General features: G+C 34.8%; 1 protein-coding gene across 2 annotated transcripts; it reads right to left on the reverse strand.

Annotated features, from left to right (window-relative positions):
• Positions 1–745: 745 nt before the first annotated feature.
• Positions 746–18,120, reverse strand: LOC114402377 (paladin-like). 2 transcript variants are annotated; one of them, XM_028364915.1, is made up of 19 exons: positions 17,853–18,119; positions 17,627–17,758; positions 17,325–17,396; positions 17,020–17,090; positions 16,785–16,884; positions 16,596–16,694; positions 16,152–16,278; positions 10,321–10,454; positions 10,186–10,245; positions 9,748–9,983; positions 8,154–8,583; positions 7,099–7,422; positions 6,360–6,962; positions 6,097–6,270; positions 4,723–4,953; positions 4,357–4,640; positions 3,713–3,997; positions 3,333–3,455; positions 746–1,433 (listed from the first exon to the last, which is right to left on the reverse strand). In XM_028364915.1, the coding sequence occupies exons 1-19, from the start codon at positions 18,003–18,005 to the stop codon at positions 1,301–1,303; spliced, it is 3,771 nt and encodes a 1,256-aa protein (XP_028220716.1). In that variant the 5' UTR covers positions 18,006–18,119; the 3' UTR covers positions 746–1,300. The 2 variants fall into 2 exon arrangements, with proteins under 2 accessions (XP_028220716.1, XP_028220717.1); XM_028364916.1 differs by lacking the exon at positions 10,186–10,245 and having other exon boundaries at positions 17,853–18,120.
• Positions 18,121–27,801: the final 9,681 nt, after the last annotated feature.

Raw genomic sequence — 27,801 nt, forward strand, 5'->3', positions numbered from 1 at the left:
ATTTGCTAACACAAAATTTTGACACATTTTAATTTTAGGAAGGATAAAAAATATACAAACAAAATTTACCGGAATAAAATCTAAACATTTTCAATTTTGAGTAAAAAAAACATATTTTAATCTTTCATGAAAATATCAATAAAAAAACTAGACTCAACTTACTATATAAAATATAATACACGGGAATAAACATTTTTAATAAAAACAAGTAGAAAATTTTACATTAAATTGACGGGGATAAACGTTTTTACTAAAGTTTTTTGTTCAATTCATGTTAGAATTTTTTTACAATTAATATATATTTAATTACATTAAAAAATTAAATTAAATCAACATATTCACTATTATTTTTCCACACAAAATTAATGTATAAAATTAACTTTTAAGCAAATAAATATTTGTTTATTTATTATCTTCTTACAAAAATGTTTTGAAAAATATCACGTGTCCTTTATTTTGTCAACAATTTCATATTTGTTATTTATTCTCAAAATACACAGTAATTTTCCAAAAACTGTTATGTTTTATCAAATTACATTCAAACCAAGACCAAAATAATATTTTCAAACACTCTGTTTACGTAAAGAACTAGTAATAATCAAAGAGAGGTAGGTTACATTTTGAGCCAAAAAAAAAGGTAGGTAGATTTCTTAGTTGTCTAAGAAGTTCAATCTCAAATAATGTGATTAATCTGAATTTCCCGTGGCATTCAAAATGTTTTTAATTAGGGAAATTAGCAAGAGAGTTTCATACTATTCAAATTGATGGTCATATCTTCTCATATACGGTTATACATCCAAGTTCATAGGCAGAATTACAACCTAACATATTCCAACGGTTATACAGATACTATATGGATTTGAAACTAGTAATCAAAGACATGGAGGACCTCGTAATTAATCTAATTAACTACACCGATCCTATAATCAAATCTCCCTAAAATAGCAATACAATACGGTATATAAAAATATGTAACGTCTCTTAATGGTGTAACCTAATGCCTAATGAGTCCAGCGAACTCTAAATTCTTGTGCTCTGGACTTCTTGATTTACCGAACAGATATTACTCCTCCTTCAACAGTTATGTACCATATTTGCCCCCCAATGTCAGAGCTAGCCTCCTGTCTGACTCAAGGATGCGTTGTTTTGCCTATGAGCCAGAAGTTTGCAAACTAGTGTGTATGTTTAGATTAGGGTATTGAACAGGCTAGGGAGAGGGGAAAGAAGTGGATGTTGGTGGACAAACTTTAACAGGAAGTACTAACTGTACATTATTAACATAACTATAAACACTGCTATATTATTTATCAATTCTAAGATTGTTACATAGATGACCAAGCTCAGGTCTTGCATCCATCCATGCAGCAAATTTCATGTTCGCAGGAGAGGTGCAGTAAAGATAAGATCTGAATGTGATAAGGAAAAAATATCGCCTGCAAATGATGGGGGAAACATAAAATAGCTACACAACAAAATAATATATGTCCTCCATCAACATGTAACAAATATAAAAGCCAACATTCCGGGCACGTGTGTGTATAACTATTATATATACATAGGGTTGAAATTATTATAAAATGAATTTCTTATCAAATCCACCATTGGATTGAATGTATCATATACATCATGTTCAAAAGTTTCACATTATTTGATAGCAGGCCTCAACGTGTGACCCATAGGCCCATTAGGTTCAATGATTATTATTAAAATTGGGCCTTATTGCCTTTTAGTAAACACCCTTATTATCTTTTAAGTAAATATGTTATTTTTCCGAAATGGGCTCTCTTGTCTCAGCTCAAGTCTATCTAGGGTTACTTTTATCAATTTAAAAGGGTGTAATATTTCTATTGCAGAAAGGAATGAACGGTCTTTTTCTCATTTCTGTCTTTTAGACTTCCTTTAGTTCTTTTATCTCTTATAATTTAGGTCAGCAGCTATTTGCTCCTTAACATTATTAATCCAACAATGTCTTCTATTTTTTAATGTACATCAGTTCAAAAGCTTCATCAATCAAAGCATTGTTTTTGTTAGAAATTTAATATAAAACCAGTTACATGTCTTCACCTTCACAACTAAGGCTTTTGGGACTGTTGGTTCTTAATATGGTATCAATGCCTCTTCGATCAAGTGCTCGAGTTGGGGTAGAAATATAATGCAATAAAAGGCTCTTGCATGAGGAATCATGTCAGAAAATGAGGAATCATGTCAGAAATTCCACCTAATAGAATGAGCTTTTGGGATTGTAGGTTCTTGATCTGTCAGAATTGTGGGATTTTAGGCATAGGAAATGTTAAGAGAAAGAGGTCCCAGAGCAATGGGATCAAAAACAGCAGTAAACATGTCCCCAACAAACTCAAATAGGGTTTCTCAATAACCCCAAACTAGAACCAGGTAAGGATTGGTTGAACCCTAGAATAGATCCAAGGGATGTTGGTGAACAAAATGGTGGAAGCGGCAAGACAAACCAAGACTGACAGGGTGGTGCTAGGCCTTCACATGCTAGCAAGGAGAAGATCATCTAATATGCATGTGAGAGCACATTAACAGCTTCTTAGCAGTGGGATTCTGGGTTTTGTAGGAACATAGAACAAACCTTTTTGATAAAGTCGCATTGTGAACATGTTGAAGATGGCCAACAGCCTATGAGGCTGATAGGTAACTTCTAAACAAGAAAGAGGAGTCTCCTTGGACACCTGAATATCAAATGTGAGAGACAACTAGAAGGGGAAAAAACATGAAAAATAAAGAGAGCTCCGCATTTAGGAACTTGGCAGTGCAAGAACGGCGAGACAGGTCCTAAGAATGGTACCGTTTTGATACCACATAATTATGGGGTTTTAGATGTAGAAGAAGGAAGAGAAGTGTGAACAAAGACTAAATTCAACCAAATCGATGTTGACTTAAGTTGATGTGATGCATTAATAAAACCTGAAGTACTAACTCTTATTTTTACTAATAATCCTAACTAAATACGTTAACTAATCATATAATACAGTATTAGGAAACACAGAAACTAAGAAAATAGAGAATCTAATCCTAAGAGAAAAGATACTCTGAAATATTGCAAGATATTATGGGTTATTCAAACAGTTTTCTACACTATTAACATTTATAGAAAATAGAATATACTTTTCAAAGAAACAAAAGTAATAGTTGTTTGATCATATACTAATTTTTGTTTTAACTTTCCAAAACTTCAAAAGCAAGTTTTATATAATAATTTATTATAATGTTGTATTGATCAAAATAATGTTGTTGAATGGTGCAATTGTACCAATTCTAACACTATTGTTGATTAATCCTCAATGAGTGGGTGGGGTAGGTAAGTTTACCTCAAAGCCTTGACACCCATATCCATAAGATACGCTCGTTCCTCATCATCACCATCTGTAAACTTCTCAAATTCTTTATGATAATAAAGAATATCATCTCGTAGATGCCCTGCACCTGCACATCTATTGAACAAAGAAAAATTAAGTACATCTAATGAAAATAAATAATTTAAGCTGTTTCCAAATTATTTTTTCTTCAGTAAAATGAAGCAAAATCTACTAAATTTAATAACCACAAACATCAAAACAAAAAGTAATTGCAAAGGTAAAATTAGGTCTGGAAGAGCATAATTATGGCATCCACTTTGATAATAAACATGTTTTCTTATAGGTAATATCATATAGGTAGTAAAGTTTGGGATCAAATTTTGGCTGATAACCTTTCAATAACAATATCAACATCTGATTTGCTTTGGGGACCGCGTATGAGGACTCTTGTAAGGCTCAAAATGTCACGATAGTCACCCATCTTGAGTGCTGCTTCATTAGAAGCTCGAGAGGGCAAGTTCTCTTCAGTTGCTGCCCATTGGTGAGGACCAAACAATGGCTGTGGGACTTTGGATGCAAAGTTTGCCTCTGCACCTAGTCTAACACAGATTATGGCCATTGCATATGCAACTCCACCAAAACCTGTGTGTGATACAAAAAGGTAACTCTCTGCAGAGCTACAAAAGGCAAGAGTTTAGAAGTATATTACTAAATTTAAACTAGGAATTACTTCAAAAGAATAACAATTGATTATATTGTTCCTAAACAGAATGCAGACAGATGCCCATGGAACATATTAAGAACAAAGCAACTCCTATCTCTGCTGCCCTTAACCCATTAGATAGTAGCACCATACATTAGTGATAATCCCAACCATTACAAATTTACAATACTAGAATCTAGTGGTTGCATTATGGAAAGAAAGTAAGCTGCTAAATTATCAACAGGTTGGTTAATGTATTTATGGACACACACAGAAAAATAATATCAGCAAACTTTATAAACACTTAACACACTGCATAGTAAGGATACTTACTCATCTTTACAATACTGTATTGTGTCAATATCAGAGGCCAAAGCATCTCTCTCCCTTGTTAATGGTATCCTCAAATAGATAATATCATATCCCTCATCTTTCAGGGTGGAATAAACTTCTGCAGGTGTTTTCACATCATCTGCCAAAACATTTTCCCAGTATCCAACCACACTGGACTGATTTGTTGAAGGATTATATTCTTCACGGTGAAACAGCATCAGCCCACCAGACTGTCTAATCTCAGCTAGTATATCTTCTTTCAATCGTGCTTCCATGTGTTCCACCTGCATTGCAGTTCCCATGAGTTGTGCAACACATTATATTTTGTGATATGTTCCAATAGACACATTTTACAAGATGACATACCGCAAGACCAGTGATTCCCACATGCTTGAGTGTATCAACAGGTTTGTTCAACTCCCTCAGGACAAAGGGAGTGCCTTTGATATAGACAACTGCTTCCTCTCTCAGATCTGTCAATATCACTTTTTGAGATGATGAGACATTTGCTTTAGGCTTAGCACCCAAATAGGATAGCATCTCCTTCGCACCAGAGATGGTTGGAGTTGCCATGCTATACACAGGGTATTCATCAACCTTGGACAGGGAAAAAAAGCTTTAGGCATAATGATACTTCCAAAGTCACCATACCACACTATATTTCCATTGATTATACTCTTCCCATAATGCACAGAAAAAAAAATAATAAGCATGTACAAATTCACACACTCGTACAAAGGACAAATCATAAGGCTTCTTCACTAGTTCTCAAAGGTCAGTAGTTACTTTTTTGTTTTCGTTTTCTATTTTCACTTTTATTTACAAAAATGCCACATTATTTTCACTTTGTTTCCAGTTTTCAAAAGTTTATATAGGAAACAGTAAAAACAATTTTTATTGTTTTCTCTTTCCATTTTTTGCTTTCACTTTTCCTATACAAACTTAAAACATAAAATGAAAATAGAAAACATTTTCTCAAACAAAATGGCCCTAAGCTTTCCTAATCAAGTAAAATATTGATGTAATTGTAAAGCTCATATATTATTAGATCAAAAGAAGAAATTGATATTAGATACATAAACTTATGGATTAGAATTCGTACTGATAAAAATAAATTTATAACTGTATTTTGATTTTTTAAATCCAGTGTTGACAAATTTTTCACTGTTCTCAATCTTCAGGGGCAAAAGACTGATAGCCAAGCTAGTTCACAATTCAACAGATCAATCTGGCAATGGGTAAGTTTCAGTTTTTAAAACAATGAGACCAGCTTTTGGACAGAGAAACCCTGTATACATTGCACTCTGAAACCAATTCTTTTGGTTGCAGCATGGCAAAGATACCACATATGTTGATAAAAGAAATATCGAGATGAAATTTACAAGCTTATATGTCACTACGATAACATTTAAATTTAATAAAACAATGAAAAGACTTGCTATTCTATAACTAGAAAGGATACTCAAAACCACCTCTAACGTAGTCAATAAGAAAATGAATAACAACAGAAAATGAAATTATCCAATTACAAGATAACAAATATCAGAATGAAATCTGCAACCGATTTGTGAAAACAACACTCTTCAATGAATAAACTTACACCAATAACACATTAAAGATGCTAATACCACCTACAACTTATGATCCTGTAGGTCTCCACTGGATGTGAAGCCTGACCCTCTGGATCACAAATTTGATGATAGTTTGTTTCTTTAGCAGTCCTTACATGTGCAGGCTTACCTTGTAAATGTGTGGTGCACCATGAATTTGCATGTAGCTAGAAGTTCTCTGACCAGGAAAGAAATACATTTTCAGTATGTAGCCTTTTCCAAGAACAGAACCACTCCGGGCTTTGACAAAAGCCTCCATTACTGCATCTCCATGCTGAGACTCTCGTGGTGCTCTCAACTCTTCCTACAATTAAATGACAATAGGCAATATTAATTACTTCAAGCCTTTGGGGGCAGGAGAAAAATAATTTTAACTAGGAAAAAAAAAATTACAGGGACAGTGAAAAATCGCCCTGGTCTCAATCTGATGCTCCATTTCATAGCCTGCACCTCTGGCCTCTCATGCATCCAATTCTTAAATGCCATTTTGTATTCCCCTTGTCCACAAAACCCATCAAATGCTTCACTTCCAAGATATGCTGCAAAAGCAATAAGACGGAAGTACCGTTCCAAGTACTCAGCACCACGATATAATGCTACCCTCCTTACCCTAGGCTCAACATGTTGCTGATTGAATACTTTTCTGTATTCCAAAACAGCTTGGCGAATGTTTTGAAGTGCAGAACATCTATCAATAATAGCATCTAAGGCCTCCCGGCACTCCACTCCATTATCAAAAAATGTTGTTATCTTCCATAACAAGAGAATGTCATTTATACCAAAAGCATGGCTTTGTTTCTCGTCAGGCTTTATTTGCAAAGTATTGGGGGTTAATGCAGTAACATAGCCCCCAACTTCATCTCCACTTGAGAAACCCCCGTCTGCTTCTTCACAGGTCATATCATCTCTCAGTATTTTAATAGGTCTTCCATAATCAATTCGAAGTTTCACAAGGCATGCTATGACAGTGCCAGTGGTTGTCCTGCCCCTACCCATCTGATATATGAAAGGAATATTAGCCGTAAAAGATGAAAAGGGAAATACTAGGCAAGACAAGAACCAATAGACAGAAATATAGAATGAAGATGTCCACAAAGAATACAGAAGAGGAGATAAAGGATTAAGAAACTACCTGACAATTGAAAACAAAAGCAGTGTCCTTAGCAGCAGAAGCAATATTGAAAGCCACAGTGTCAAAGTCAGAGCTTTTAGGAGCTTTTCCATCGGTGATGGGAACACGTGCATACTTAATCGGAAATCCATCAGCCTCCAGGCTTTTAAAAACTTCAAGTGGGGTTTGAATCATTTCAGAAGTGACGTGCTCCCATGCATCGTATATATGCCCATCATCTGTTTCATGAATAACCATTATTGCATTGCCATACTGTTCAGCTTCTCGTAGGATATCTTCTTTCAATCGAGCCTCCATTTTCTCCACCCTTTCACGACCAATTCCCTGAAAGCACAAATTGCAATATCCAATTCAGACAATTTGGCACAAAATTTACAAACTGCTGTGAAATTATGAGGCACCAAATGGCATCTTAGATTCTACTTATTAGATACACATCTTAGAATGTGTATATTTTTTTACATTTCCCCTAATCTGCAGCAAACAAAGTGAAGGGAATTTGACCAGATTTTATACAGTCAAATTGCATCCAACCAATGCTGTATGTGTAGGTACGTGCACATCTGCAGTTATATATCCCCTACAGCTGACACTCAACTATGAAGTGCATATTTCAATCTTTGGGTATGATAGGTAGAGCAAATCATATGACAACCATATATTATAAGTTCTGCAGTTTATCTCATAATATTATTTTGGAGTGAAACTGTGCTGTGCTCACTACAAGGTAAAGAAGTTTAGAGCTAGCAGACGGTATTATAATGACACAATTGCATCTTTGGCAGAAATAATAAAGGCAACAACTGTACACACGTATCACCATGCCAGTGACACTCATTCTCCCAATTATGCACCAGCTCATGCCTAACAGTATGACATCCTATTGACATACTGCAGTCTACAAGATAATTTTGGAAAGCCAAATATGAACTAGTGAATTGCAAACCACATGAGAGGCCAACTTTTCTAAAATCAACATCTAGTCTGCACTACCCCTTTCCTTAACCTGAAAGTTTACTGAAGAGGTATGCAAAAAGATTCAAAGTAATTTTTACCGTGTACTCCAGCATGTTTTTGTATGGTCTTTCAACTTCACGAAGAACAAATGGTTTTCCATTGATGTAAATAACAGGTTCTTCTCTCATATTATGCCAAAGTACTGGGCTTCCACCTTTGGAGCTACCAATCCTACAAATGACAGATCGAATACCATCAATAGTTGGATTTGCCACCCCATAAACTGGAAACCCAGAAACTTCTCTGAAATTAGGTGCCCCCTCCACTCTCTCTGGTAATCTTGGATGTTGACATCCAGGACAGTGATCACTTTTCAGAACAGTTTGACTGCCAAGAACTTCGCCATTTCTCAAGGCAGCAACCACACTCATCTCAGAAGGGCGACCATCAGTAGATTCAGCTATCTTCTTTAAAGATGGCTTCAAACTGGAATATCCAAGTGCACCCATTGGATTTCTCCTCAGCAACCTGCAATGCAAATAAGCAGCATAGGAAATAAATGTTCATGCCAAATGTTAGCAATCATAAGATCAACATGTTAACAAATACAATCAGAAATCCAATTCATGAATAATTGTCCGACTTATATGAAGGGAATTTTTTTCAAGAAAGTAATGACTAATGAGAGGGGTGAACACTAGATAAGAAAGGACCATACTGTTAGCACACTCTATAGCAGCTTTCAGTGAATACTGTTAAGATCCTACATCAGCTAGAGACGTGACCAAAATACCCTATCATGGCTTGAGCAATCCTTTCTCCTTGAGCTAGCTAGCTTTTGGGGTTGAGTTAGGCCCAATCCATTCCCAACTATAAAACAGCATCAAAACCAATTCAATCCTAATGTTGAGCCATAAGTAGATGTCCAATCCTAAAAACCTTGTGCTTCAAATGTACAGGCCTAGGTATGAGAGGTGTGGCACGATCCTACATTGGCTAAGGATATGACCAAATACTCATTCTAATGACTTTGTCCACCCTTAAGCTAACTTTTGAGCTTGAGACTATTGAGTTAGGCCTAGTCCATTCCCAATTCTAATAAATATCAACCAAAAAAATCCATAAACTATAAATGTAGTGAATATCTCATAAGGAGTCAAATGTAATTTTTGCCTCTCATTGACCCCACAGTGACTGTTTTACTAGGATGCAAATGATTTGAAGAAATACTTTTTTGAAATGCTTTCAGTTTTGGAACTTATGTTTTTATGAACTTATAAATGATTTGATCATTTATGTAGTTTTATCTTAATTAGCACTATTGTATTATCACACTTTATTATTGTGGGTTGCTACTCTTCTTTATTATGGAGTTGAAATGTTGAATTATTATTGTGCTAAGAGTATTATTTTATGCATATATGTCACTAATAGTTTTTATAATGTTATTTTTATATTAGGCAAACTCTAATGATTTTACAAGTCAAGTCTCTACCAAAGTTCCAAAATTTTACACAGACTATCGAGTTTGACAATCTTGATACTAGGTAGGTATTCTTGGCTGGAAACAATTCACTAGTCACAATCAGTTTGATTCAATAACCAATAGATACAAGTCCATAGACCAAGTCACACTATGAAAGAAAATCAACAAAATTAAGACTTCACATAATTATTGGGGGGAAAAGTAACCTGCGAATAATGCTGTAGAGCTCTGGCCTGTTCCTCATCCAGTCAGTAAAACTACTATGATCCGCAGAACAAGAACAGAGTGTAGCCATTTCTGAATGTATGTATACAGCAAAACATATTAGAAAGTAGTATCTCTCCAAGTACTCCACAAAAAAAGAAAGTGATGCCTCTTTTTTCATCTCATCTGGTTGCCGCAGAATGCTATTACGGTAGGTGCCAATTGCTTCACGCAAGTTCTGAAATAAAAGCAAAACAAGAATTAAATGAGGAAATTTTATGATGCATGCCAACCTCCATGTACAAGAAATTTGCAACATCTAAGAAACAGTATAAACAACCAACTTAGGAGGGGGGTTCCTGTCCTTGCGAGGTTTTCTCAAACCCTTTGGGTGTGAGACTACTCGCTTGGGATACTGAGGCTGTCCTCAAAACAGATACCTGCATTGAGGCACACTTATCAATGACTTTGTCCACTTGTCTTTTCCCCTCAACACCACCCTGGAAGTAAGTCAACTATTTAGGACAAACATATGTTATATTGTCTAAAAGAAATATTAAAGTTGATACCAATACCTCTAACACCCGAATCAAGCTTCTTATGACTGTATATTCTCCCCTTCGAATTGCCTCCTCTGAATTAGGTATATAGTCAGCAACATTAGTCAAGCATTGAGAAACTCTACCAACTGAATTGCTTCTTGGAATCCCTATCATGTATTTGGATAAATCCAACATTTTGTTAATGAAAATTCAACTGGTAACCCTATGGTCTAAACTGAATGACAAAGAAGTAAGGATAAATTGATTGAAATTATTAAAGAAATTCAATAATTGTAAGCTTAGGTCCAGTTATCTTTCTAAGTGAACAAGGATTATTCAGTAAATACCCTAATAGGTAGCAATTGGTATGCTGATAGGAGGGAAGAGAATGGGATATTGAATAAAGGAATCCATGTAGCTTCCTCATTAGGTAAACCTCGCCACAGCACCAAAATTTTAGTGATAATACGACTCTTCTTCCTTCCCATACGTTTGTTGAGAATCTTTTCAGGAAACATAGAACTAGGTATGACTGACCAATCAATGGGAGGATGCCTCTACTTAACAGAGGGGTCCAGGCATAACTTGAGTAAGGAGACATGAAATGTTGAGTGGATTCTGTTAGGAAGTCTCACATCGCCTGCCTCAATTCTTGGGGTGTAGCTTATATATCTGTTGGACAACTTCACTTAGTACCAATTGGTTTTAAGTTGAAATCTAACATGGTATCAGAGCCTATAGCCCATCTTAGTTCTTGCCTATTCTAGTAGGCTCGCCTGTATTGGCAAGCCTCTGTGGAGAGGGGGTGTTAGGAAGTCCCACATTGTCTGCTTCAGTTCTTGGAGTGCAACTTATATATCTGTTGGGCAACTTCACTTAGTGTCAATTGGTTTTAAGTTGAAATCTAACAGATTCGAGAGTTTTCTAGAAGCTGTAACTTATAGGCAACTGGACCTATCTTTTTCCAGAATCCTATAAGGCCCATATTACCTAGGAGCAAGTTTTTGGGAGCTTCTTGCTGCTGCAGAAATCTGTCTATAGGGCTGAAGCTTTAGTAACACCCACTGGCCAATCTGAAATTCCCCATCAGACCTTCTTAAGAACTCCTTCCAAAAATTGCTCACGAAAACAGGATCCCTGTCACTAATTATGTCAACTAGTGCTCTATGTAGTTTGCAAATCTGGTCCATGAAATATTGAGCAAGTGTTGCCGCTATATATGCCGCTATATATGGCTGTGAAAGGGCCACAAAATGGACATACTTGCTCATTCGATCAATAACAACCCAAATTGTGTCCTTGCAATTGGATTTGTGAGGGCCCTCAATAAAACCCGTTGTTATACTTTCCCAAATCCGACTAGGAATTGGAAGAGGGTGCAAAGTCTAGGGGTGGCAATTGTATCATACTTACACCATGCACATGTATCACAATGTTCAATGAAATCCTGAACATCTTTAATCATCCTTTTCCACCAAAATAGGGATCTCAATCTCTAATATGTTGCTTGCACCCCTGAATGACCTCCTTGAGGGCTAGAATGCATCCATTCCATTAATTGTTGCCTCAACTCAACATCATTGCCCACTACTAACTTTCCTTTCTTCCTCAAAAGTTGGCCATCCCAAGTGTAGTGTCCCAAATTACCTCCCTTCCAAGTTAAATGAGACATTAAGGCATGCAAGTCTGCATCATGCTCGCAACTCTTCTCAATTTTCTGTAGAAATTCTGAGGTTGAAGTATGGAGTGCCATGTGCATTAGTTGCTGAGGTGGCAACCTAGGAAGTGCATCAGCCACATAACAATCATTGCCCTTCTTATACTGAATCTTGTAATCATACAACTTTGCCAACCAAAGCATCTGAAATGAAGTCTTTAACTTCTAACCCAACAAATACTTAAGCTTTGTTGACCTATTCGAATTATAAACTTCCTTCTCTCTAAATGCCAATGCTCCACTGCTAAGACTACAACCATCAATTCTGATTGAAAGGTATCGATGCCTTGGTGCTAGTGCCTTGCTGAAAAATGCCAAAGGCTGCCATTGCTGCATAAGTAAAACACCAATTCCATCTCCAAAAGCGTCCGTTTCCACCACAAAATCCATTGAAAAATCTGTGAGTGCTAAAACTGGTGCTGAAACAAGCACATTTTTCAGTATTTGAAAGGCTTGAGACGCTGACTTAGGACCAATTAAACCCATTTTTCTTGAGTAAATTGGTCAATGGTTTGGCCAAAGCTCCATAATTCTTGATGAAGCACCAAAAATAACCAACTAGCCAGAGGAATTCTCGCAACTGCTTCATATTTGTAGGTTTTGGCCAATCACTTATAGCTTGAATCTGCTTAGGGTTTGTAGAAACCCTTCCCTTGCTAATAATGTGCCCCAAATACTCCAACTTGTTGGCTGCAAATGTCCACATACTTTTCTTCACAAAATAATGGTTTTCTCTCAAGATTAGCAACATCATCCTCAAATCAAAGGTAAAATCTTCACACTGCATTTTCCATTTAAAATTCTTCCACATACCATACGCCTTCAATCTTTTTACTCCAACTAACTCCACTGAAGATAATTCAGCTCCATTCTCCTTCCAACACAACCTCTTGGCCAAATTATAGTCCAAGAAATCATGGGTGCTGCCATTGTCAATGAGGATTTGAAGTGTTCTCCATCCCACATACCCTTTTATTCTCATAGAAGTTGTTCTTTCCACACCTTCAATTGCAAGCAAGGAAGTGTTATGATTATCTTCATTATCACATTCAGCTTCTTCTACTACAGTAACTTCTTCATCAAGCTCAATGAGTTGCAATTGCATCTTTCTGCACTGAGGACAATTACAGTACTTGGTGAACTTATCAGGACAGAAAAAACAACGATTCCGAGCTCTATGATCAACTTCTTCTGCAGTTAAAGCTTTCAACATTCTTGATGAATTCTTGGGGGGAAGAGGGATGTTACTTAGTGTCCCTGCTGCTGACTTCTCTTTTGGCTGGGACTCACTTTCTACTAATGCGTTCTTGCTGGACTTCCAGTTATCTTGGGTACTTTCTATTGTATTACTGCTTCTAGGAGCCATGTAACTCATGTTCTTGGTAGGGGTGTTCAAAAAATCCAGTTATATAAAACCAACCATATCCAAACCACTTTTAATCCATTTTAATGGATTGGTTTTATATCCAAATCCAGTTTTTTGGATTTTAAATCCAATCCAATTATTTGGATATGGATTGGATACTTCATTGGATTTTCATATTTTAAAGCATTCCTCTGAAAACAACCTTAGTCAAGGTCGGTCAAAGGCAAATTTTTGGCTAACATCGGCCGAAGCTATTTTCGATCGACATCGACTAATGCTTTTTTTTTACAAATATCAACCGAAAGTTTTTCCGGCCGACATTGGTTCATGATGTTTCTCAGCCAACATCGGTCAGGGCTACTTTTCGGACGACGTTGGCTAGGGTTTTTTCAACTAACGTTGGTCGGGGTTATTTTTCTAGCGATGTCGTCCAGAGTTTTTTCGACCAATGTTGATTGATGATGTTTTTGGTTGATGTCATCCCAAGGTTTTTTAGCCGATGTCAGTTGATGATGTTTTTCAGCCGACATTCGCCGAGCCTATTTTTCGGTCGACATCGACTAGGGATTTTTGCGGTTGGTGCCGGCTGAGACTATTTTCCGATCGACATTGTCTGGGGTTTGTTTCTATCGACATCGGCTAAGGCTATTTTTTGGCCAATGCTATTTTGAAACCAATGTCGGCTAGGATTTTTTTGGCTGACATCGACCGATGTATTTTTTTTCGTCGACGTTGATTAGGGCTTTTAGGTCGATCATCCTATATTGGCCAAAAAACCCTAGCTGACATCAACCGAAAAAATATCTCTTGTGTCAATAATACCCTAGCTGATGTTTACCAAAAAAATAGCTCTGGCTAATGTCGACCCAAAAATATCATCGATTGACATCAACCAAAAAACCCTAGCTAACATCAGCTGAAAAATATCATCGACTGACGTCAATCAAAAAAATCCTAACCAACATCAACCGAAAAACCCTAGCCTATGTCAACAAAAAAATTGCCATGTCTGACATCAACTGAAAATAGTCCCAACCGATGTCAGCCAAAACCCATCGCCAACCGACATTGACCGAAAAGTCCAAATCGACCTCGACCAAAAAATAGTTTCGACCTCAGCCAAAAATAGCCCCAGTCAACATCAACTGAAAATAACCTTAGTTGAAGTCAACCAAAAAAAGTTGTGATGGATGTTAGCTAAAAGCAGCCCTAGCCAAAGTAGGTCAAAAATTTTATTTATGATTTAAAACTAAAATGATTTTGAACTATAAACCGATTTTAAAACCATTTTAAACAGGTTTCAAAAAAAATCCAAACCACTTTTATCCAATTAAGTGGATATGGATTCTAAATCCAATCCATGACCACCCCTAGTTCTTGGTAGCCATTTTCCTCTCATCATGTCGTTGAAGCTTATTTCTTGTAGACGTGCCAAGCTGCAAGCTTCTCTCATGGTTCTTGGCTTGAATAAACAGATTGGGTCAACATATTCATCTTGCAGACCAGCCAAATAAGCATCGACAAGATAGTCTTTGGATAAGCGAAGTTTACAAGAATTCGCATCAAACACATTATTAAATTCTGCCAAGGAGCTATGCTGTTGCAAACGCCTCAAAATCTGGAAGGTGATCTATATGGCATGTATGGTGGTGCCCTTCTCTGAAGCCATGTCCAAGATTCATGGAGGCATAATACCTTTTGCACGTTAGCTGATGCAGCTGATTAGAAACACCCTCCACCATGTCTGAAAGTGCATCAACCTTTGCAAGTTTTTGTTCCATCTGAACAAATCTTTCTTCCATTTCATGCATCGTCGTCTATCATCTGAACAAAACTTATTTAACCTTGTATCCAGTTCTTTTCTATTCTTAAAATAAACCAAAGTACCAAACCTATAAATGGAACACATGTTCTGATCCATCCTAACATGTTTACCAAATGCATCATAACCTCAATTTCTTGGAACTAATCCTTTATGTATGTATGGGTAAGGGTTTGTAGAGAGATAGTCCCGACCTACTATCTAGTTCAGCCCATCATTGCTCAATCCAATGGGTGTATTGAGCTTTTTCTTACTGTCATTGTAGGTTAGTGCTCTCTGGTAATATGGTAGCATTCATACATTATATTGACTCACTTAACAATCTTGTGGTCATTAGCCAGACACTAACCTTGTAACCTAGAAGTAGTATGAACAAAAATATACTCTTCAGAAAAGACCTGTATTTCTGTAAGTATGACTTTAAACAAGAATCTAGAGAAATAGTTAGCTGTTCTTCCAGAAAACTCATAACATGTAACACAACCAGGGTAGACGGTAGTACAACTAAGGGTGTGTTTGTTTTACTTCATTGTAACTTTCTGATGCATGTTGAACACCAATCCCAATCTCATGGTCATTGGTGTTCAATGTGGTTGATGACTATTCAAACACATTCTAAGTACTAAAAGGATGCACTTGCTGCCTAATGTTGCTTTACAATAAAATTGCCACATAAATTGAAAAACCTATAGACATTTCATTTTAACTAAATACTGGAATGCTTATTCATGTGCTTTGGTATCAGTGTGGCAAAACAGTGCATCTTAAAAAAATAATCATTTTTTCATCAAACAGAAAAATATACAACTTAACATCAGATGCTAAATATGTAACTATGCAAAAGATCATTTACTTGAGATCAAATTTGTGGGATGAACAAAGATATAAATGAAATTAAATGGAAAATAAAAGTAAAGAAGTTGATATAAGAAAAGTTCAAAATGAAATAAAATAGGTACCAGAAGCTCCAATTCGATTGAGGTAAAACAAAGTTGCAATGACCATTCCAGTTGTAGTTCGTCCACGCCCCATTTGACAATTAAAAATGATCTCTGTATTTACATCAGCTTGTGAAATTTTATGAACCTAAAATCAAGACGAAGAGTATACATGAAGTCATTGGTTTCAAGAAACTAAATATGAGTTTTTCTGCAATGTCAATAACTACTGTAACTGTACCAAAATAAAATATATTAATATTATCACAATGTTTATTAGAAAATCATTCAGCAGACAATAAAGGATACTACATCATCCAAGCCCTTGATTGGATGAAGGGAATACATATCCAGGAAATGGCATCAAAATAGGTAGAGTATAACAAATGGGATGAAATCAGGAATCAAGATCAATCATAATTGCCAAGCAACAAAACTTGTAATATTTAATACACAAGAACTAACCAAAATATCAAAATCCCGTTCCTTTGGGGATTTTTCATCAGTTATAGGAACGCGTTCATAGTCAACAAGGTATCCCTCCACTTGCAATTCCTGGTACACCTACAGCCAAGAAAATAACTTTGGCGCATTTTGTTCAGCAAAATCATTGAGTAGAATCACACCCCCACTGTAAATAAGTTTAACCCATACCTCTAGTGGTGCCTTCACAGAATTACATGACACTGATTCCCATTGGTCCACCATCTGACCATCTGGCAGTTCATCAGTCACAAGGATCTTATTTCCATATCTGTTGTGCCATTTCAAAAAATAAGATTGCTTGTCATGCAATGCAAACTTAGATAAACAGTTAAGGCATCCATGCCATGAATTCCACAGCACATACTAGGGGAAAGGAAAATACTGAAAGGAACCACAGGCATACCTTGCAGCTTCCATCAGAATGTCTTCTTTCAATCGAGCTTCCATTTGTTCAACTCTTTCCCTATTAATTCCCTGATTATGTACAAAGTGGCAAAACAATTAAAAGCCAGGCAAATTTCAGCTGAAACATCAATGAACTCAATTCAACTGAAACAAGTTAATCCCAAAGTATTGAGCATCACAGATCACAATACATCAAGTTGACAACCAGCTTAGAACCAAGAAATGATAACTTCACGAATATGGACCACAAAGAAAAAAATTAATATCCCAAACTAAAGCAATAAGAATTTAACAATGACATACCGTGTATTCAAGGTTGGAAAACGGCCTCTCCACGTCACGCAAAACAAAGGGACGTCCATTAATGTACACAACCTGATTTCAAGAACGTAAGAGAAAGAAAATTAAAGAGAGATAGATGCTGCTGAGAATCTTACTGAAACAGAGTCAATCATCAGATTCAGAGCCAGAAGAATAAAAGTTCAACGAATGTCAGCCAAACAAAAACTCAGCCACAAATATATTGAAGTAGAGGATATCAGATACCAGAAGAGTATAATTCAGTAGGAAATTAACGCAATATATATAAATATAAAAATACATACCGGTTCCTCACGAAGGTTAATCCAAAGAACTTGCGCTTTCTTGCCTTCAGCTCGAGCACCAATGTGCTTGAGAACGTTTCGAATTCCATCGGTGGTTGGGATGGCAACACCGTGCACGTGTAAAGACTCAGCCTGAGAGAGTTAGTTAGCAGCATCAAGATGATGAGAATTGAAAAGAAGCAAAAGAGACAGAGTGAGGAAAAGAAAAGAAAAGAAAGGATCGTACTTGACGGTAATTTGGAGCGCCATCGATGTGAGGATGCAAGCGTTTGTTGTGGCAACCGGGGAAATGGTCGCTCTTGAGAATGGTTTTCTTTCCCAACACGGATCCTCCTCTACGCTTCATCACCTCCTCTGGCTCTTTCGGTATCGACGTCATCTTCTACTACTACTCCTTCAAAGTTCAAACAACTCTCATCACTCTCTATTTTATCTTCTTTCCTAATCCTAATCCTAATCCAAACTTTATTCTGCTGCTACTCTGTTTTCATTCACGTTCCGACTTAAAAACAACTTTATGAGGTCCTCACCCTTTTGTTCTTTTGCTATCTGTCCAAAATAAATGTGTAATTATGACACTGATTTCAAAATTAAACATTAATATTTGTTGCATTAAATACATAACAATCACCTAATGCTTATTTTGAAAAATTAAAAATGTTTAATGTTAACATACTAAAAACTCTTTAACCAACATGAAGTTAAAGTTAAATTATTTAGATGTAATTTGAGTTTGATCATTAAACACCATAAATTATTGATCAAGTTTATTTATTTAGCTTCAAGCCAAATTTCAAATTATACATAGTTCATTTTTTGTTCTTCTAATGAACTAAAAAGTTAAGAAAAAATATATATTAAAAATTCTCTGATGACAACCACCATTTTGGAACAATTGTCGTTAGAATCCTTTTTTACATATTGAGTGATGCTAACAAACAAGTGATTAATGCTTTACATGTCTTCATTTTTATTTCTTTTTTACAGCATTATTTTTATTCTTTTAAAAAGAATAAATTGACCCCCAAATATTTTTTTTAATACAAACTCTTAAAATTTAGTATTTTAATTTGTATATAAAATAAATATTTAATTTTATATGACCATAATAAATAAATATTTTAAATGTATGAATTAAATTAAAATATATAATAAATAAATATTTTTTAATATGTAAATTATATTTTTTATTTATAATGGGAAATTAAATTTTTTATATAATATTGATTTAATTATTGATAATTTTTAAAAATATACTATAATTAATTTAGAGATAAAAGTAAAAGAGAGTAAATTAAAAAGGGGTGTGTGATTACGAATATCAAGTATATAGAAAGATAGTAGATTGAAAAGGACAAACAACCTCCTAACAAATAAGAATGAGATAAGGAAATAAGAATATGTATATTTTCTTCCTTTTCAAAGTGTGATAAAAAAACCTTTATGGAAGAGCATGCTTACGAAAAAAAAGCTTTTAGAATAGTCAAGCTTCACAAAGTTAGGTCATTTCCAAAAAAAACTAAATTTAATTATACAGAGGCATTTGAATACATGAAAATTTAATTTGGTGTCCATGTATATGAGAATAAGATATTTAGTTATTTGAAGAAAGTAAAAATTATAACTAAGGGTAGTTTAAAAGAACAATATAATCGTAATTGGGACTAAACTAATAGTAAGCGACAAAGTTGAAGATTTTTTGAAAAATAAGATATATTTTAGATTGTTTGTAGACAAAAATAAATCCATGAATCTATTAAAGGCGAGTGAATTTCATTTCCTTTATAAATTTTTACACTATAAGAAATTATGAAATTAACTACAAAGAAACTTGTAGTTAATTTGTAGCTAATATTGAATTTTTTTTTCTAATTAAAAAGTTGAATAAAATATATTTATCATCTCTGATATATACCTGACTTTTGTTTTTAATCCGTGGTATATTTTTCTTCGCTTTACTTCTTGATATTTGAAAAATTTTGTTTTTTATCCCTACCATTAGAATTTCTCCATTAGTTGATAATGCGATTGTTAACTTTTTAAAAATATGATTTGTGACGATTTTAAAATCATCAATAATGATTTAGAATTTTAAATTATAATTTTTTGCCGTTAAAAATCACCATAATCAATTAAACGAGAAAGAAAAAGATCTAATTGTTTAAATGGAATATATATATATATATATATATCAACTACCTACCCATATCAGCAAAACATTAACTAAAATAAATACTCATATATGAACCAATGTGGTGCATTTTTCAACACATAGTTTAAGCAAAACATTAACTAAAATGAAAAACCAGATGGTTGCAATCAAACAAAATATCACTAACACTAACATCTTCTATGAAGTATCGAACTTGATCTTGCCACAAATCAATAGAGTACACAAGCTTATTGGCCCATGGTTTCATTTCATCTTTGAAGCCCCATGAAGAAGCATTTCCATTTGATGTAGCCCTTTCCTTATTATAATGAGGGGTCAGATCTTCAAAAGGCAAGGACAACCCTTGGCCTAGAAAATCTAGTTCCCATGCTCTAGTGTGATGTCCCAAATCTCTAAGGTAGGTTGCACACAGTGGCGTTGAGATGGTCTAGGTGGCACAACGTCGTCAGGGTTGGGTGCAAGCAGCACTCGACAATGCTTATAAGGGTCGTGCCAACATTAGATCTTGAGGTAAAGGTAACCCCCAACGCCAGAGAAGGGTGACAGGGTTGGTGCGCAACTAGATTTATTGGTTAAGGGGGTGGTGCAATTATGCGATGACGGTGTTGGTCGTTGATGGCGATGGCGGCACACGTGGATGCTGGTTGGTGGTGTTGGTGGCACAATTTGATGATAAACAGTGGTGGTGGTGATGCTAGATCTATTTGAATTGGATATTAGTGTTAGGAAGATTCAAAAAATTATATTCAGACAAGGAAGCAAAGATGATAGAAAGATAAGAGAGATATCGCACAAAATTGTTAAGTTTATAGTGAATAACATAAATTACAATGAAAGGGTTCAAATCACTCCCAAATCTCTGAACCTATATTACAAAAATCTTTATAAAGGAGACAACAACTAAATATCTAACCGAAAACGGTTACAATAAAAAAATGAAAAATAGTTACAATTGCAACACAACTTATGTTAATGAACCACCAGATTGAATGCTTCCTTTTATGTGACTGTACGTTCCACTAGATTACAAAAGATTAGACGACCAATATAAAAGACAAGAGTATTGGATCAGATGACCACTATAACTCAGTTCAATAACATTTATGAATTATAAGTTACTTAGTTCATCTCTAGCAATCTACATTAAGTAGATACAAATAGTGCATGAACTTGCTTCTTGGAACAAACTTCATGAACATATCAGTTGGATTCTCCCTTGTATCAACTTTCTAGATCTTAACCCTCTTCTTAGAACAGATGAAGTGGTATTTGATGTCAATATGTTTAGTCCTCTCATGATGGACTTGATCCTTGGCTAAACAAAATTCACTCAGATTGTCATAGAAAATTATAGCATTTTCTTGTGGAATCCAAGATTGCTAATCAAACCTTTCAACCAAATTCATTCTTTTGTTACTTCTACTAGAGCCATGTACTCTACATCTGTGGTGGATAAAGCCATTGTGGGCTGAAGTGTTACCTTCCAATTGACAAGAGAGTTGTAAATCGTGAATGCATACCTTATCAATATTACTTTGCATCCAAATCTATAGAATAGTTAGCAACTAAGTAACCAAAAAGAACACAAGATGTGTCTCTATGGTAGATGAGTCCAATATCAATTGTACCCTAAAGGTAATTGAATATACGTTTCACAACTTTCCAATGTTCCTTCCTAAGATTACCCATATACCTACTCATAACATTGAATGCTTGTGCTAGGTATAGTCTAGTGTATACCATAGCATACATGAGACTACCTAACAACACTTGCATAAGGAACATGAGACATGTATTCCTTCTCTAGTTATGACCGAGTAATATTGAGTTAAGATATATGAATGGACGCTATCAGAAGAGTACATATTGGTTTTGTAGATGTCATCCCAAAATGATTCAACACTTTTGAATGTATTTCTTCTAACATAGAAAGAGTTTTTTCTGGACTCGATCCGTCTTGATCTCCATGCCTATAATCTTTTCAGTAGCTTCCATGTCCTTCATCTCAAATTCATTACTGAGTAGTGACTTCAGCTTCTAAATTGCCAACAAATTTTGAGATGCTATGAGCATATCGTTCACATAGAGTAGAAGATAGATGTGGGAACCATCCTCCACCTTGTTATGATAAACACGAGTCATAAGGACTTTTGATGTACCTATAAGAGACAGTGAACTCATTAAATCTTTTGTACCACTACCTTGGTGATTGCTTCAGCCCATAAAGATGCCTCTTCAATCTACAAGCAAAATTTTCCTTTCTTTCCACCTCAAAACCTCCAAGTTGTTGCATTAGAATGTCTCCTCTAGTCTTCCATGGAGAAAGGCAGTTTTGACATCAGGTTGCTCTAACTCCATGTCTAGATTAGAAAAACACGTATAAAGGTGTGTCAAACTACTAGAGAGAATATTTCATTATAGTCCATACCTTCCTTCTAACTTTAGCCCTTAGCTACCACACGTGCTTTATAACGAATGACTTCTGTAGTGGAAGATTCAAATTTCTTCTTGAAAATCCACTTGCACCTCACTACTTGTCTACCTTCAGGTAGCTTAACTAAATCCTAAGTCTAGTTTTTCTTAATGGATTTCATCTCTTCATTCATAGCCATCATCCACTCCTTAACTTCACAACATGAAATTGCTTCCTGATAAGTGGTTGGTTCGACTTGACCAACTTTTTTTACTATAGCGCATAAGGCACTATATTAAAACCATATCTTTCAGGAGCTTTAATTTGCCTTTGTGACTTTTTGGGTGTTGTGGTTTTGGGCTCCTTCAAATGGTTTTGACTCGTCTAGCCATTCCCCTCAACTGGTGCTAAATTATGATGTTGAGGGTGCATTTAAAGATCTTGATTAGTCTCATTAGGTGCTTCAAACTATTTATGATTACTAATGTTTCTAATTATGAAGCTCTCAAACTCCACTTGCTTAGTTACATCCTTAGCCTTGGCCAAATCTTTAACAAATTTAGAATGCAGCATAGAGAGTTCGTCAAAGATGACAACTCTACTCATAATTTGTTTCAGATGGAGACTAGACTCAAAATCCTTTGACTCAATCTTCATAGCCCATAAAGAATCATTTCTTGGCTCTGGGTCTAACTTACCTTTACTTATGTGATAGTATGTTAGACATCCAAACACCTTTAGTATTGAGTATAATTATTTGAGGGGAGACACGTTCCACGATAAGATCAGGAAGATGTCACAAGCATAATGGGAACTTCACCGACCAATAAATAGTTACCAACATGCACTTTTTAATTTTAAGTTTGTACTTTTCATTATAAAAGTATGAATTAATTGTATGTTAGATAAATAATAAGTGAATTATATATAGTCATGTCAAATTAGATATATTATTATTAAAAATGCATGGATATCTAACAAAAAGTGGGCATGTTTCAAAAAGGAAGAACCTCCAGTAACTTGTAGTTTCTTTTTCTAGGGGAAGACTTAACCATTGTTCATCATAATATAGTGAAACCGACTATTTTATTAGACCACAACTCAATAGGGGTCTTGAAGTCTATGGCAATAGATGATGAGTAATTCACGAGATGGCATGTTGTGTTAACTGCCTCAACCCAAAAACTCTTATTCAAGCCTAAATTTGATAGCATGCATATGGCCTTTTCCAAGAAGGTCATGTTCATTCTTTCAGCTACTCCATTTTGATGTGGAATATAACATGCAATATTTTGTCTTGCTAGGCCTTTATCTCTACATAATTCATTGAATTTAGTAGAATAAAATTCCAAATTTTTGCTTAATTATGAATACCCATGTCATCCTGGAGTAATCATCAATGATGGAGAGAAAATACCTTGCCCCTCCCAGTGATGGAACTCACAAAGGCCCTCAATGTGAATCATGTAGGTTTTGATGATGCCGAAAAGAATTCATTTGATAATAATTGTCATCATAAAAAAGGGGAAGAATGTGAATGTGTGAATACATGATTTTGATGATGCCAAAGAATAATCAAACAAAATTACTTCAACAAACATTCAAAAGTTAAGCATTGATTCAAGATTAATACAAGGTTGCTTCAACAAACAAGCATTGTTTCAAGATCAAGCTTTTGCCTTAAAACAAAGTGTTTCCAAGAGATCAAGGCTCTGGTAACCGATTACCAGGCAGTGTAATCGATTACTAAAAGTCAATTTTGAAAAATAGTTTTTAAAAAGGGTTTTGAATTTGAATCATGTAATCGATTACCAGATGTTTGTTATCGATTATCAGCAACGACACTTTAGAAAACACTTTGAAAAGACATGACCCTTCAAAATATAATTGTGTAATCGATTACCAGAAACCTGTAATCGATTACCAGTGAAGAATTTCAGAAAAAACTTTTTGAAAAGACACATCTCTTCAAACCATTTTAAAAAGGCACGAAGGGCCTATATATATGTGTGTATGACTTCGAAAAGCAAGTGAGATATACTCTAAGAGAACTTCATTGCCAAATGCTCTCTCAACAAATCTTGGGCAAACACTTGCAAATCTATTGAGATTTCATCTAGGAACTTCAAATTGTATATCATCTCTAAAAGAGATAAATTCCTCTAGGAACTTCAATTTGTATCATCAACTCTAAAGGAGAGAAATCTTTTTGTTCATCAGAAAGTCTATTGTAATCAAGAGACTGGTTGTCTCTTAGATTGTGAGAATTGTAATCAAGAGTGAGTTCAAAGTCTGCAAAGGATTTACAGAAATAGTGGAAAATCTTAAGTGGGTTGCTTGAGGACTGAACGTAGGCACGGTACGTGGTTGAATCAGTATAAATCGAGTTTGCATTTCTCTCTTCCCTTATCTCATTTATGTTATTGCAATCAATTTTGTCTTGCATGTTTAAAGAACATTATTAAATTGATTGCTACTTCTTCTTCTGTATTTTGAGCCTATCATTTAGAAGGGGGTTAAAAGTTTGTTAGTGGAAAATTTTGAAACTTAATTCACCCCCTCTTAAGTTATTGAGGCCACTTGTCCAACACCCAACAATCAAAATGGACGTAATCCAACATGGCCTTTGTTGTGCGCATGACCTTTGTAAACTTCATGTGATGTTGTTTCCCATAGACACAATGCTCACAAAACTAAAGAGGTTCAACCTTATGATTTCCAAGTAAGTCTAACTTGTTCAAAATATCCAAACCTTTTTCATTCATGTGGCCCAGATGCAGATGCCATATATAATTACTAAACGAACCATTGGATGCATGACTTCCAGATTATGAAACAGCAAAGACAGAGTCTGTCATAGTAGACCCCTAAAAGATGTACAAATTTCCTTATTTGGTTCCCTACCTTACCACAGACTCCCCTTTCCCTCTCATATGCATAACTCCACTTTCAACCCAACAAGAAAAACCTTTTGAATCCATGACACCTACAGATACAAGATTTTTCTCAAGCTCTAAAACATGACAAATTTTAGTCAAGGTTCTAACAATACCATTATGCATTCTGATTTGTACAGAACCTATACCTACAAACTTACAAGGAACATTGTTACCCTTGAGAATGTTACCACCAAACTTTTTCTCATATGTCACAAACTAATGTTTATGTGGACACATATGATTAGAACAACCTGAGTCTAGCATTCATTGTTCATAATGTTGTTGTAGTTGTTCACCAACAGCTAGAACCAAATCGCTTTTCGATGAAGAGTCATTCTGAACAACAGAAGCACACAATCTTTATTTGCTTTCTTTGGATAGTCTCACTTCCAATTATGCAATTCTTTGTAGTAATTACAGATGTCCTTAGGATAAGCTTTGCTCTTCTTGCCACCTTTTCTTTTCTTTTTCTTCTACCCTTTAGTAGAATTAGTTACCGATAATCCGAACCTAAAGACTTTATCACCATTCCAGACGCCTTTAGTCGAAGCTCTCTAAAATAGAGACTACACTTGACTTCTTAAAGTGTAATGTAGTCCTTACCTACACTAAGAGAACTCACAAAATTCTCATAGGAGGGAAGAAGAAAGGCTAATAGAATCATTGACAAATCTTTGTCTTCCATCTCGACATCAATGTCATGTAGCTCCATCAGAACATAGTTTAACTCATCAAGATGTTCCTTCAGTGGTGTACCTTCCCTCATTTGGAGGCCAAACAAAGGTCATTTCAGAGAAAAAAAACTTGTTGCAAATTGATTTCATCATGAAGAGTTTCTCCAATTTGAGACAAAGACCAATAGTAGTAAGTTCTCCAGAACTTCATAAAGAACCTCATCAGACCAAGATAAGAGAATTAGCGAATGTGCCTTTTCCTCTTGTAACTTAAGCATTGACTTATCAATCTTTGACAGTTGATCAGAGAGAGGAGCCCAGATGCCTTGTTCTTTCAACAAGGCTTGCATCTTTATGTGCTAAAGGTTAAAGCTATTCTTCCCTGTCAATTTTTCAATCTTAATTGTGTTGATCATCTTCTTGATATAATCTTAAAGACGCAACACGAACAGATAACAAATAGAATGGTTGATCATATATGGCTTGATCTACCACGAAACAAATGCAAAATTGATATTGAATAGAAGCTTTGATACCAATTTGTTGGGAAGAATTGAGAAATTCTATTCAGATAGGAAACACAAAGATGATAGAAGGAGAATAGAGATATCGTGCAAAATTGTTAAGTTTATTGCAAATACAAGAGTTTACAATGAAAGGGTTCAAAACAATTTCAAGCTCTCTGAACCCATAATACAGAGCTTCTTACAAAGGAGACAACAACTAAATGTCTAACCAAAAACAACTACAATAGAAAAACAAAAAATAGTTACAATTACAACATAACCTATGTTAGTGAACTGCCAAACTGGACGCTCTTTTCTACGTGATTAGACACTTTACCAAAGAAATCCTAATGGCAAGGATCAAAAGCAAAACTTTTCAAATATCAGGGAGCAAAAGCAGATTTTTTTTTTTATCAAGGATCAAAAACAAAAATTGGATATATATCAGGGATCACAAACATATTTTAGCATAAAAAAATTAGGTTAGTTGGATGTTGGGGTTTCACTAGGGTCAAGACAAACCCTCGAAGCTTAAAAAATATTTCTTGAGATATTTATAAATTATTGGTTAAAAAAGTCTTTACATTGACAGGGAGATTTGAACTCGTGTCTTTATAAAATACGAGCTTGATCATCACCAACAAGTTCAATTTTATTAGTACTTTTGTGGTCAATCTTGCAAAATAACTATTTGTTGCAACATTCACATGAAATGTGAATCAAAATACCTAGGAACAAGACCCTACCTAATTTATAGCTATTTTATAGAATAATTCATTAGTTAGTTATATGAGCATTTAACATTTAGAACTTTGAAATTCATGCCATCAATTAATAACAAAACAAGAAATATTAACTAACTACCATAATAGGTTTATAAGCATAGCAGTGTATAGAAGATAACTTCTTCCAAAATCAGCAAAATTCTGAAAACATTTGTAACTTTTACAAACACAAAAAAGAAAAAGAAACTAATATGCCCAAGTGTTATTGGATTGGATGTTCTTAAACATGATTTTGAGTTTGAGTTTTATGAATGAAAAAAATATGATTAAAAAAGTGATCCTACTAAAAATGTCAATCAGGTTTTTCGATGAAAATTAATTGTTGATGGATATTTCGTACAATGTCACGATGAAAACAATAAAAATGGTCTAAAGAGAGGAATATAAAATCTAATTCATAAGTATCATAAATATGGAGTGTTCATCCAATGGTTCAAAAAAAATATTATTTTAAGTTTTTTTGATAGGGATATTATTTTAAGTTAATAATTGGATTTGATGAGAGACTTAAAAATATATTAATTTAAGTTATAAAAAAGAGCAGAATATATCTAAAAGCCAGTTTTTTAAGCCAAAAAAATTTCTAAAATAATTATAATATTAGTAATTTATAATTTAACAATAATACCCATATGCGTTCTAGAAAAAAATGTTAAACTTGTATTAAAACAAAATAAATTATAAT

The sequence above is a fragment of the Glycine soja genome, chromosome 20 (genome assembly GCF_004193775.1).
Source record: "Glycine soja cultivar W05 chromosome 20, ASM419377v2, whole genome shotgun sequence".
Classification (NCBI taxonomy): domain Eukaryota; kingdom Viridiplantae; phylum Streptophyta; class Magnoliopsida; order Fabales; family Fabaceae; genus Glycine; species Glycine soja.

What these genes read in the sequence shown, in the direction of transcription:
- LOC114402377 (XM_028364915.1), bottom strand. Translation starts at nt 18,005, where the DNA reads ATGACGTCGATACCGAAAGAGCCAGAGGAGGTGATGAAGCGTAGAGGA. An exon ending in CAATCGAATTGGAGCTTCTG is followed by an intron (nt 10,455 to 16,151) that starts GTACCTATTTTA and finishes AATACATGATAG; the next exon opens with GGATTCCAAGAAGCAATTCA. An exon ending in GTGCACCACACATTTACAAG is followed by an intron (nt 4,954 to 6,096) that starts GTAAGCCTGCAC and finishes TCCCTGTCCAAG; the next exon opens with GTTGATGAATACCCTGTGTA.